The sequence below is a fragment of the Triticum aestivum genome, chromosome 1D, assembly GCF_018294505.1.
Source record: "Triticum aestivum cultivar Chinese Spring chromosome 1D, IWGSC CS RefSeq v2.1, whole genome shotgun sequence".
Lineage (NCBI taxonomy): Eukaryota > Viridiplantae > Streptophyta > Magnoliopsida > Poales > Poaceae > Triticum > Triticum aestivum.
The window spans coordinates 12,037,036-12,050,826 of NC_057796.1; the positions used below are offsets into that span (position 1 = coordinate 12,037,036).

Below are 13,791 nucleotides of genomic sequence, written 5' to 3' on the forward strand. Positions count from 1 at the left end.
GAATTTACTATTCACCTTTGGTGCAGATGCACCCGAGAGCCAAAACGCCACGTCCGTCGCACACAAACACAATATAAAGTTTAGTATGTAGCACTCCCTGAGACAACTAACGTCATCGTTCGACCGACACCCAACAGAACAGGGAAAAAAACCTAGCCTTTTTAGAGTATTTTCGAAGATTTGCATCTAACCTTTTTCTTCTCTCTCTAGTCCTTTGACACATTAAAATGCAATACATATAGGTTCATAAACCAAAGCAACTTCATCACAATCTAGAGGTTTAGAGTGAGTCATCCAAGAAGACCCCTAGATAATATCACATTAAATGTTGGCTGATACTACCATGAGACGTGCTTTGCTCAAAACCAAAAAGGAGAGGAAACCATGATACCCATCCATTGTACATATATAAAGTTAGTGAAAATGTAGAGCCACTACAACATCATCTTTGACAAACTGATGGCATAGCTTGCCACATAAGGTACTACCACCACCATGGGATTACCATCAAACTCCACACTTACAAGTTTCGCAGGTGAAAAAAATTTGGGAGTGCTTGAAAGATTATATAGCAGCTCTTAATATTAGTTTAAAAAATAGGCCGGCAATAGTGTTTTCCTGCAAAGCAAAGATCGGAAAAGAGCCCCAGGAAAATTACTCTCACAACTTCGCAAATTACTTTGGACTGGGACAACATATCATTTGAGCCAAAGTGTAGAGGATGGACCATAACAAAAAAAGAATCACCACTTATTTTAAATCGAACTCTGAGGACATCCGAAGTGGACAATCTTAAAACCAATACCCATCGACCATGTAGATCCCTCGGACGGGATGCAGAAGCCTCGGAGCAGCGAGGTAGAACCCTCAGGTGCGAAGCGGAACCCTTAGAGCGGTGAGGTAGATCCCTCGAAGTCGTCTCAAATTTTGTAGGCATATGCTTGAGGGTATGACTCGTAACTCCACCAAAAATCTCTTCAATCGGAGGTTCATTGATTGGCTGCCCGGAGGCTAAGATGATCTTGGTTCGAATTTGTTCCGTGCAGATCCTGTTCAACGGAAGCGGCGGCGCCTCGATCGATTGCGACCTCAGATACAAGATGTTTTTGAGCATGTCCGCCCCAAGCTAGCGCGCTAGACTTGTGTTTTCTGCGAGAAACTGGCGACTCGACATCACTCATGGGTGTCATCACTCGGACTCACCAGGCTAGCGGTCCGTCGCACTGGATTCCTATAGCGCGTACAATCACATAGTAGTCACATCATTTCTTGAAAGCCTGAAATACAATTTTTGAAAGTTAGAAAACAGAAAAAAAACCAAAAGAGGAAAGCGCGGGGAAGGGAAAGCTTTCCCAAAACAGGTTTTGCTAGTTAAACCCGTGCAAACGCCAGCCCGGCCTTAAGCCCAAAATACACTCTATTTTCAAGCCCGAGCCCGGATCAAGCCCGAAGCCCAAAAGGCCGATTGAAACGCTGTTTTCTAGTGTACACACATGCAAGGCTGACCCGAAGCCCGGCCCAAAATACAGAAAACAAGAAGCCCAAGCCCGGCCCAAAATACCTTCCTAGCTGCAAAACAAGGCCCAAGCCTGGCCCGGGTTTTTCGGGCCGGGCTGTCCATGCCCAGGTCTAAATCTAATGCTAGTGTGCGACAAAGATTGAACACCATCGTGTTAGGATGGATGCTACTATATATATGCAAGCAACAGCTCTTAGCCTCATACGAGTCCCAAGAAATCTTGATCGCGAGTGAGCCAATGGGCAGCATCGAGCACATGGAAGCTGCCGGCACTGTCCGGATCGTATCCCGGCGCATGGTCCGGCCGTCCAGCGGTGGCGGCACGCCGCCGTCGGAGGTCATCCACCTAACGCCATGGGACCTCCGCCTCCTCACCATAGACCACATCCAGAAGGGCATCCTCCTGCCCAAGCCCCCCGTCGGCGGCAAGCGCCTCGTAGACGCCCTCGCGTCCTCCTTGGCGTGCGCCCTGGACCGGTACTGCTACTTTGCCGGCCGGCTCGCCGTCGAGGAGCTCGGCGACAGGACCGTCACCGTCGCTCTGCGCTGCACAGGGGATGGCGCCGAGCTCGTCCACGCGGCGGCGCCCGGCGTGGCCGTCGCGGACCTCGTCGGCTCGGTGCACACCCCATCGCCGGTGGTCTGGGACTTGTTCTCGCTGAACGGTGTGCTTGACGCGGACGCGGCCATCGAGTCACTCCCCGTGCTGTCTGCGCAGGTCACTGAGCTCGCCGACGGCGTCTTCGTCGCCGTGTCCATGAACCACTCCGTCGGCGACGGCACCTCCTTCTGGGAGTTCTTCAATGCATGGTCGGAGATCCACCGACACCGAGCCGACGTCAATGGCGTCATCACAGACAACGGCCTAAACAAGATGAAGATGGTCTCGACGCCGGCGCCGGTGCTCGCGAGGTGGTTCGTGGAGACGAGCCCCGTGCCAATCCCCTTACCGTTCAGCAAGCTGCAGCACGTCCTGCGGCGGTTCGAGCTCCCGCCGGTGCGAGAAGGCTTCTTCACCTTCTCCGCCGCGAGCGTGAAGAAGCTCAAGGCGAGGGCGAACGCCGAGATGGCGGGCGTCGCCACCGCGCCCATCTCGTCGCTGCAGGCCTTGCTCGCGCACCTCTGGCGGGCAGTGTGCCGAGCCCGGCGCCTCGCACCGGGGCAGGAGACGTTCTACGCCGTCATCATCGGGTGCCGGGGGCGCGTGCGCGGCATCCCGCCGGGCTACGTGGGCAACGCCGTGGTGCCCGGCAGGGCGGTCTGCGCGGCCGGCGAGGTCCTGGAGAAAGGGCTGGGCTGGACGGCGTGGCAGCTGAACCGCGCCGTGGCGTCGTTCGACGAGGCGGCGCTGAGGGGGTTCCTGGAACGCTGGGTCCGGGAACCGACGTTCTCGTTCACCGGGGACCTGTCGTCGGCGGCGGGGGGCGCGGGGCTGGAGACCGAGAGCTCGCCGCGGTTCGACGTGTTCGGGAACGACTTCGGGTGGGGACGGCCGGTGGGCGTGCGGAGCGGCCTCGGCGACAAGACGGACGGGAAGGCGACGGTGTTCGAGGGGCCGGAGCGGGGAGGGAGCATGTCGCTGGAGGTGTGCCTGGCGCCGGACGCGCTGGAGAGGCTGGTCGCGGACCACGAGTTCATGGACGCCGTGACCCTTCCCGCGCGCGTGTGACCCTTCCAGCTGATGAGGGATTGCTCGACTTGCGGTGTAGTGTCGCGTGTGCGTATGCATGGCCATGTCATCACGTCAAAACATCCTCTCGTGTATCCTCTACGAGTATTTTTCTCCATGGCCATGCAGCTGCACGATTTATTTAGAATCACAAGAACTTCTAGCTAAGGCGTGTGCCACACCATTTACTTATCTTGGACAATGGAGTAAATTGCACAAAACCACCACTTTGAAGGTTAGCTTTGCGAAAATCACTACAATACCTTTTTTTTGCAGAAAACACCATGTCTTCGGTAATCTTTTTGCAGAAGACACTGATCGGCGGATCGGGCTCAGTTAAGCTTGTTTATGACAGGTGGGGGCCGCTAGTCAGGCTGAGGTGGCAACACTTAACATTTTACATGTAACGGCGACAATTGGTAACGATAACATCATGAGTGAGACTGTGGGGTCCACCTGTCATTGAAACAAAAGAAGAAGAAAAATTCAGTTCATCTTATCACTGTACCCCCAAATCGCCCCAAATCTCAGTTCACCAAGCCGCCGCCGCCCGTCCCGCCGCCGGCCGAGGCAAAGTCCGCCGTCGCCGGCGCTGTGCCCAGGTGCACGCAAAGGTCGTTGCCCGTCTGTTCGTGGCAGGGGCTGCCGTCGCCCGTCCTAACCCAGGCCGTGGCAGGGGCTATCGTCGCCCGTCCCGACCCCGGCCGAGGCAGGCGCCGCCGTCGCCCTTGCCGCACCGAGGGGGGAGCAGAGGATGCCGCCCGTCCCGCCCCCGGCCGAGGGGCAGCCTTCCGCCACGCGCCGAGGACGCCATCGCCTTTGCCGCACCGAGGGGAAAGCAGAGGACGCCGCCCGTCCCGCCCCCGGCTGAGGAGCGCCCTTCCGCCACGCGCCGAGGACGCCGTGCGCGCACTCCAGGACGACTGCATTGATGGGGTCGCCTACCTCATCCAGGTCCCGCTGGTGCTCGCGGCCGTCGCTCGTGACAGAGGAGCAGGAATCCGAGATGCAGAGGGGGCTGCGGCTCGATTCTTGCTGGATCCAACGCGAGAGCTGGTTAATTGCGACGAATTTTGTGGAGCTCAGGGCCATGGCAGTGGGCGGCGGCGGCGGTGGCGCTCCTGCATGCTGCTCTACTGGTTCGAGGGAGGGAGAGAGAGAAACTAGGATGAAATGCTGACAAGTGGGCCCATGTCCAGCAAAAGGACGGTTCAACGTAACGGTGTTAGAAATTGATGCCACATCAGCCTGACTAGTGGGCCCCATCTGTCATAAACGTGCTCAGTCAAGGCAAATACGCCGATCAGTGTTATTTGGAAAAAAAATACGATAGACACGGTGTTTTCTGCAAAAAATGTAACGTAGTGTTTTCTGTAAACCTAACCTTCAAAGTGGTGGTTTTGTGCAATTTACTCTGGACAATGTGTGAATGATACTGATGCAAATCCGGCAGCTACCTGAAAGTAGTTGCGTAGCCAGCCAATGGTCCTGCCGGGCAAACTGTGGTGCTACAGTGTTCAACAGTGACGAATAGTCGGTTACTATGTCTACAGTCAACAAAGGATATTGCTGGCACACTCTGGGCCATGGCCCTTGTTACCTTGGGCCTTTCGGCAATCAGCGAGGATCACTGAATATGGGCTCCAGATCTCTGTATCACCATTACGGGCGTGTTTGGTTGCTTTCTCGTTGTAACCTGGCCAGCTCAGTCGGACTCAACGGAGGCTGGTTGAGGAAATACGGGCGAAAACTAGCATCTGCATATTGTTTGGTTGCTCGCATCTAGTCTTTTTGCATTAGGGGAACAATTTTGGGTTAGCGTTTGGTTTCCCGCATTGGCTAAGATCATGCAACTACACGGTGTTTGGTTGTATACACGAGATATGATTAAGAGCTAACATGTGCACTTAACACACATACTATGCCTTGCGACTACGATGGACGGTGACCGCGGCCCGACCGCGGCCCCGAGGCGAACTAGTTGCTAGCGTTGCCTCCATGGAGAAAGTCCGTGCAGAGGAGCGCTCAGGCATAGGATGGGGGAGGAGAAATGAAGTGTGTGTCGGACCATGACGACTGCAGTGGATAGTGGCCGTGGCTCGGTGTCCGACACAACGAGCACGTAGTCGTGCGCGAGCGACCTGACAGCGGCGCGGCGAACTAGATGCTAGCCTCGTAGCCGTAGAGAATGTTCGCACGGAGACAGAGGATAGAGGAGGAGAAATGCAGTGCTTGCGCCATGGCAGTTTCAGTGCGGTAAGACGAGAGAGAGGAGGCCGAGATGACCGACGCCAGAAATGACTCCAGTGTAATAGGACGCGGGCAAGGAGGTCAAGAGAAATGGCGCCGGCGTGAGAGGCACGAATAGGAGGGCTCTGAGGCAAAGAACAAAGGAGAAAAAATACAGTGTGCGTGCCATGGCGGTATCAGTGCAGTAGGATCATGGAGAGAAGGCCGAGATGAACAACAGCGACGATGACGCCATTGCAGGAAGACGCAAAAGAGGAGATCGAGAGAAACCATGCCAGCCTAGAGGAATGATTAAGTAGTGTCTTAAATCATACCACACATATGTATATGTACAATCAGGAGGAAGATGTAGATCTTCTCGTTTACGATCATCGAAACAGAAAACTTGCATCATGAATGTCGTGTGGAACTGCGAGATTAGGCTACTGGCCAAAGAAAATTTCCAACTGTCGATCGTGCGCGACGAATTTGACAATTATTTTTTCCAAAATAGCTCCAAACATAAACACAAAATTGAGAAACTTAGTGGAGGATGAAACTACAAACCGATCACAAAAATCGAACCGTAACCACTACACCATGACAAAACTTAGGGGGTCACTTTATCTGCCGGGAAAACTAGCTAGTAGAGGCAGAATAACTGCCGGGAATGCCTTTTGCCGGCAATTGGAAACTGCCCTGGAAAGTCCCGTCGGGAAAGACAATTCCCGGCACTTACTAGAAATCCCGGTAGTTACTTTGACCTGCATGGCAGCTTTGCCGGCAGTTAGCACAATTCCCGGCACATAGATTTTTACCGGCAGGCTGACAATGCGGGGCAGTTAGAACAATTCCCGGCAATCGATGTGCTCTTAATCAAGTACACTGCCAACACACAAATCCCCTTCCAGTTCAACCGATATCACTTCTCTCCACTTTTTGTACAGTAATTAAAGTTGCATGAACTGCGACATATCATGTCTGCATACATACATTGGTATACACCTTTCATAAGTCCAGTACATCACATGCAAAAGGACAACAATCCATCCTGTGTACATACATACATAGACATACATTTGTAGGTTCATATGTCCAGTACGTAATAACTAGATATATACCATCTGGTTTTAGTTAGAAACCGATCCATCGCAGAGTGCTACTCCATCAGATAGATACTAAAATGTTCATAACTTCTTTAGATGCTACAAATAGATCCTTTAGGTCACAGAACGCACATCTACGAACTTGTGAGTGCAAGAGTAGTATACTAGTGACCTGAAAAAGGAAGCAAACCATTTACAGCATCTCACAAGTATTTAAGTTCGAGACTGCATTTTGACAACCACCTGAAAGCAAGAGATAGTCAGAATTATATTACTCCTTCCGATCCATATTAATTAACGCTGGGTCAGTTCAAAGTTAATTAGTAGAGAGTACAACAGTTATTCCCCGGAAAATTATACGGACACGAGGACCATCTACACATGCCAAACATGTTTTATGAACAACAGTTAATCCTTGACGTGTCCCAGGATAGCATGCACATACCAATCATATCAGTCACCAAACCTTCACCTTGAGCAAATACACAAAAGAAAGCAAGCAGCACATCCACGCGAGGAAGCCAATTTTCTGCGAGGCCACACAACTCGTTGAGTCCTAAAATGCACTGATGCATCTTCACATCAAAAAATCCAGCTACTTGTGAGCCTAATCAAATGACCAGCTCTATTATTTCCATGATACTGGCTGAAATGTCAGATATACCAGCAAGGAAATCATTTACTTGTGAATATTCTGAATGAAGAGCAGAACCTAGAATATTTTTGCCTTTGCTAAAAACAATTAAGAACAAAGATGATAGTTTCAAGTAGCTACTCACCATTTTCCTTAGGTAGCGAGCCAAGGAAGCACTCTCTTGACAGTGACCCCCCGATCACATTCGCTTCCACTCCGTGCAAGCACATGAATTTTCTTTCTACCCCATTTCGCACCATTCACCATGCATCTGGACAACTTCAGACCCAGCAAGGTTTTTTCTACAAAGATCAGAGTGCTAAGTATAAGTATGTTAGGAGGAAAAGTGAATTTCATGGCACATGTATTCTGGTCCCACCACATGTAAATTTTAGGAGGAAAAGCCAGCTACAGCCATCAACCGCAAAATACTAACCAATCTCCACAAATAAGACAATATTGCAATGAATACATGTTACACGCTGCTGCAGCTGCATCACTTCATTAAAAAACATCATCACTTTCTTCATAGCAAGATACATCTATTCATCACGCTTATTCCAGAACTTTTCATGTTAAATGTAGATAATTTAATTAGACCGTGTACTTTCAGGGAAGGGGGCGAACAACAAAATCATATATCCAACCATCAGATATGACATGCAGTTTTACAAGCTCCCAACCATCTTACATACGCAATGAAAGCAGAAAGACATCTCAGTATCTCACAAACACACCAGGGCACAAAACGTGGCATTAAGTATAACTACAGAACTGCATTTCAGACAATATGTATGCTAGCAAACTCAAAATCAATTGACACAATGTCATCTGGCCACATTTTTGAACAACCAAGAACAGCAAACCCACAAAAGCCCATGTTTTGTCACTTCTATTGGCTCCCTATATATGCAGAACTGTAAAGAAAATATCTGAACAACAGCTAGAATGATAATTTGTTCTAAGGCAACAACGCTAGAATCAAAAGAGCTTGTTTCAATGCAGAAATTCTAAACAGCACATATGAATTTGATTGATTAAGCTAGCTTTGTAGTGATGATTTGCTTTCAACAAGAGGGAAAGAGAGACTAAAACAGAACATATTTAGTAGACTTATCATGCAGCAAAACTCTCAACAATAAACTTTATCTGGACCATTCAGTTACTATTTGTAAGTGTTGGAATTCCGCCCATGGATCAATCACATCAAAGACGACGAACACGCGCACAAACAAAAAACTTGTAGCCAAGGGCTTGTATGCGTGCCCTCTTTTTTTCTTCTCAGCTTCCTGTGGTACAATGTCATGCACCTGCATATGTATATATATATGCATGAGACAACCGACCAAGGACCTGCTTGTTCTTGATCTTGAAACCAACTCGTTCCTGGCCGTCCTAGTACTACCAGGACTCTTAATCACCGGCCACATTGAACACAATTAGCCTAAATCTACTCTGATACAACTAGTACTCTTCCACGCGTGGACACCTGAAGACATACTAGGGTGAGCAAGTTGTAGTAACTCACTTTTGCGTTAATGAACCTAGCTGAAATAGCAAGCACTTTTCTAGCAACTCGTACATGACTCAAGATTACTCCTAACAGTAAGAAGCAGAGCAGAGGAACGAAAAGGTAGAAGAGGGAGCAGCATACGGACACATGTTGAGGAAAGCAGAAGAACAGAGAGGTTGTGGGCGCCGGACCTGCAGGATTACCTGACATGGCAGGGGCACACCATAGGCAACGATATAGGTGAAAGGCGGGCAGAGCTTAGAGGGCACCGAAGGTCTGGCGCAGCCCACCAGCGCGGTCGCCATGGTGAACGAACTTGCCAGCGCCAGCGTCGACGGCGTGCTCTGGAAGGAGGAGAAATCGCCAGGCGGTTCGCGGAGGTTGCCTCCGAGCTCGCCGCTGACCTCCGACGGATCCCTCAGCCGGCCGTCATCTTGAGCATCGCGGTGGAAGCGCCAGCGATAGGGGTGGCTTGGGGAAGTGGAGATGACGGGAACGGCTCTTAGTTGGATGGTGGATAGAGGAGACAGGAGGAGGCGGGTCGAGCCAGGGAAGGATTTGGGAGGTGCGCCACGCCGGCGCCGGTGTGGGTGTAGACGCAGGGAGATCTGGGACGCGAGGCCTCGCTGCACCCTCGCTGTCTGCAGGTGCCGGCATATTTTCTGCCCCGCGCAACGGTTACCGGCGGTTTATCTGACGTAGTAAGTAAACACCTGTCCCGACAGACTGACTGCCCTAGTTGTAGAAGTTGTCCCGGCAGATATCTTGACCTAAATTGCTTTTTCCGGCAGTTAGATCATTCCTGGCAGATACATTGCCCTGTATCTCATATTTTCCCCGGCAGTTAATTGCACTTAAACTCGTGTCGTGGTGTAGTGAACATCGATGTGCATCTTTTTCGTGCAGAGCTTATCTGAAATCGAAGCATTGTTGAGTGTTGACTTATCTGAAATCGAAGCATTGTTGTGTAGATTGAAAGGGAGAAGGAAGAAAGGAGATTAGGGAGGAGCTTAGTGGAGGTAGAAGAAGATAGCCCGTACAGACTGTGTACTAGCTCGCGTCCGCAGCCTCCTCTCGTGCAACGGGCCCACCCATGTGCACTCGCTGTGGCTCAGCTCAGCCTGGCTCACTGGAAACCGTCGATCTGAACGTTCCCAGCGAGACAGACCCAAAGATGCTTTGAATTTTGTGCTATGCATGCCCAACAGTAAACACAGAGAACCAAACAACCCAGTTTTTCCCCGCGCGGGTCTGGTTGGGCATAATGCAGGCAACCAAACACGTCCTACATGTTTGAACAATCTCTAGGCAGTCAGGACTCCAGTGTGAGTAGCCCTGGGCGTTCGGTTAATATGGTTTGATAAGTATGGTTATTTGGTAAATATGGTATGAAATTATACAGTTCGGTTTTGGTATTTACTAAAATATTTCAGTACGGTTTCGGTAAATACCACACAAGCCAAAGTTGACGCGAATTTTTGAATTGGCCAGACGACTACACGCCACATGACAAGTCAACACTCAACACATATTTTTTTTTAGTAATTTACATCAAGTTAGACAGTAGCATAGCAAGTTAGCAATAGCTGAACCAACACAGGTTACTCTGTGTTTTTAATTATGTGACGTGTAGACTGTAGTGTGTTTAGTTGGAAAAATGTTTGTAAGTGAGTATGTCATCTTCCTTGTGTATATGAAAAACAAAACAAGTAGGCAGTACGCCCAGTACGGCTGTCATGCAGCGACAGTACATTTGCACACGCAGCGACCGTACCGTTAACCACTAATGATATTAACCGTTTATTCGGTTCCGGTTCGGTTCTTCAGTTCGGTAACCAAATGCCCAGGCCAGTGAGCAGCCAAAAACGTCCGGCTATCTCCAGGGAGCAACTAGTATAGAAAATGAGCCTAGGGTGCAAAAATAGAAAAACAAACCTTATCCATTAGATGCAGCAGCATGGGTACAGATTGAGGTGGAGGTTTCTTAATGTACATTTCAAGAAACCCCCCTACAACTAGTTACATATAGAAGATAACTTTGGTAGTAACCACCTCAAGGCTCTCATATATCAATCATACAATTCTTTATTAAAAAGACTACTTTTCAGATCTGTACAGATGCCCTCTCGTCTTAGATTTATAAAATATCTGCACATATGTACTGCGTGAAGGTTCTGTGTATCTAATTTCATCAGTAACTTGTGTTACATCAGGAACCATGCAAGAAATCCAAACATGTTGGTCACTAAAAAGTTTGTGAGCATCATCAGAAATATCTTCTAGTACATGAGAATTAATTCATCCACTTCAAGCAACATAGATTTCTAACTGCACGATCACAATCATGAACCAGCGGAAGAGACATACGTACATATCAGGTGTTACATTGCATTAGAGGATCATTTGTGGTACATCATGGGCAAGACTGGCTATGAACGAGGAAAATAAATCACAGCTCAACAAGCAGTGCCATTAGAAACTGCATCTAATTGGCTAGAATGATGTTACAAAACAGAAGAGCTACAGCCTTTTGCCTCCAACTCTAGTGCTTCTTGCTCATCAAGCTTCTTGTGCTGGGAGAGATCAAACCTAACAAATACAGTTCAGTTAGCACAGGTCCATGCAAGTGTCATATGTTCACACTTGATGAAATTTTAACATAGCCTCAAGCAGATTACATGTTTCAAAGACCACGTAAGAGCAGAAATAGCAATGCGAAAAAAATGGCAATGAACAAAAAGGCAGTTTTATGACTGTCCTGCAGATGCAGATTATTATTCTAATTCAACAGTACTAAACAAAGAATGATGGCATGCATTACATTATGCGTTGGTAACTAGTAAAACACAACATGACCAATAGTACTAAACACAGGTTGTGAACATTTATAGGACCTTGTAGTTTCCTATGAAACAATAATGAAATCATGGAACATGGACAGAAGTGAAAATTTTCCATTACATAAAATCCAGAAGTGTGTGTACCTGTTGAAAGAACGATTGTTTCTTCAATGCCAGTGCTTCCGCCGTTGGATCATCCAGTGAATAATGGAGCTATTTAATTAGGGGAATGAATCTTCATGCGCATCATGGTTAAGCTACATTTTAGTCAAGTTATAATTTCTCAACTTTTACTTGGTATATATACCGGTTCTAGGAAGAGTCCTCGGTAGCTCATCAGCCCGAGAAATCATATGAACTACATTTTGGAGCTAGAAATCATATAAATTTGCGTACACAGTTCTTCTAATGAAGTGACGGAACACATATATGTTGACGTTAAACGTTCGTATTTACACACCCTCTGTTGCAGTCAGCTAAGGATTTGTTGCTGCAACATTAATGTATTCTTTTCTTTAGGAAACATTAATGTATTCACTTGCACGTAAGTAGGTAAATTTTATCATCACGCTACGAATAGTAAAAGGACCAGCGTGACCAATTGCTTGGAGGAATGTATTCTTGGGAGGAAAGAGCATATTAACATATGTTGATATGCACATTCTTTTTCTCAACACTACGCACAATATTTTTATATTCTTAATGTAATTATGTGAAGAAAGCAAATGGCTTAGGTCAAGAGACATGCAACATTTTCTAGCCCATGTGAACGCATGTGATCATGTCTAGTAAATAAAACTAATGATTCTAGATGAATGCCACGTGGGGCGTGGTTCGTAGGCCGAAAGGCCAAGGTGGCCTTGGTATTCTTTGACCTGCAGGTCAAGAATGAGTCCCTACTTAATAAATGGTTGTTCAAACTTCTTACTGAGGATGATGTTTGGCAAACTATGATGCGCAACAAGTATATAGGCCAAAAGGCGGTGTCTCAGATATATTCGAAACCTGGAGACTCACACTTTTGACCTGGCCTAATGGCGGCAAAGAAACATCGCTTTGGCTCTTTCACGATAAAGGACGGGTCGGAGATTCATTTTTGGGAAGACATCTGGCTAGGCAATGTCAGTCTCTGAGAACAATACCCAGCCTTATACAACATTGCACACAATAAGAATAATACTATTGCGTGGGTGCTCAGCTCATTCCCGCCAAATATTTCGTTCAGACATGATTTGATTGGCACCCGACTTATGTCATGGAATAATCTCTTGTCCTGTCTGGATTCGATTAACCTGACACAAGGTTGGAATATATATGTTTCGCTGGAACCTTATTACATCGGGGTCTTTCGCAGTTTTTTTTTTGAAACGCCGTCCCTTAGGGCCCGATTCATTAAGACGAAGAGAATTGCCCGGTTAATTAACGGAAAACCGAGCGAAAACTGTTACAACATGCCCCCAAAAGGGCACCATCAACCCACACCGACCCCGAGGCCGTGCACCAGGCGAGCCGCCAGCTCCGTCATGAGAGCAACCCAAAGCCGACACTCTACAACCAGAACTGAAGCCGCCGCTCCAACATCCACACCAACCCCAAGGCCGCGCACCAGGCGAGCCATCAACCCTGAGGCCGTGCTCCAGCGAGACGCCAGCTTCGTCACCCGAGTAACCAGAGCCGACACCCCGGGGTCTTTCACAGTAGACTCAGTGTATCGTGCACTCACACATTCTGAGGTACGGTGAGTAATAACAAAAATAATTGGAAAGCAAAGGTACCACTTAAAGTTAAAATATTCATGTGGTATCTCCATAGAGTTGTACTAACCAAAGACAACTTCACACGATGCAACTGGTCAGGAAGTATGAAGTGTTGTTTTTGTACTCATGATGAGACAATTAAACACCTCTTTTTCGAATGTAAGTTTGCGTGTTCTACGTGGTCAGTCATCCAAATAGCGTCAAATTTGTGTCCGCCTACAAGTGTTATCAATATTTTTGGTCATTGGCTGGACGGTATTTCAAATAGGTACAAAACGCTTATAAGGGTGGGAGGTTATGTCTTACTATGGTAGCTTTGACTATGTAGAAATGATGTTGTTTTCAATGACAAAAATGCTTCTTCTTTGAAGGTTGTTTTCCGTTGTACGCACTCGCTTCCTACGTGGTCTACGCTACAACGAGCGGAGTACCAACCGTTGTTCAAGGTGGTGTGCACGTTGTTGGAATAGATGGCTACAGAGGTTTTTCCCCAACATGGGTGGCAGCATAATCTCTGGATCGGT

At 48.1% G+C, this 13,791-nt stretch overlaps 1 protein-coding gene across 1 annotated transcript; it reads left to right on the top strand.

Moving 5' to 3' along the window:
• Positions 1 to 1,705: 1,705 nt before the first annotated feature.
• LOC123162885 (uncharacterized acetyltransferase At3g50280) lies at positions 1,706 to 3,427 on the top strand. Its single transcript, XM_044580644.1, has one exon. The coding sequence runs from the start codon at positions 1,758 to 1,760 to the stop codon at positions 3,186 to 3,188; it is 1,431 nt and encodes a 476-aa protein (XP_044436579.1). The 5' UTR covers positions 1,706 to 1,757; the 3' UTR covers positions 3,189 to 3,427.
• The last annotated feature ends 10,364 nt before the right edge of the window (positions 3,428 to 13,791 follow it).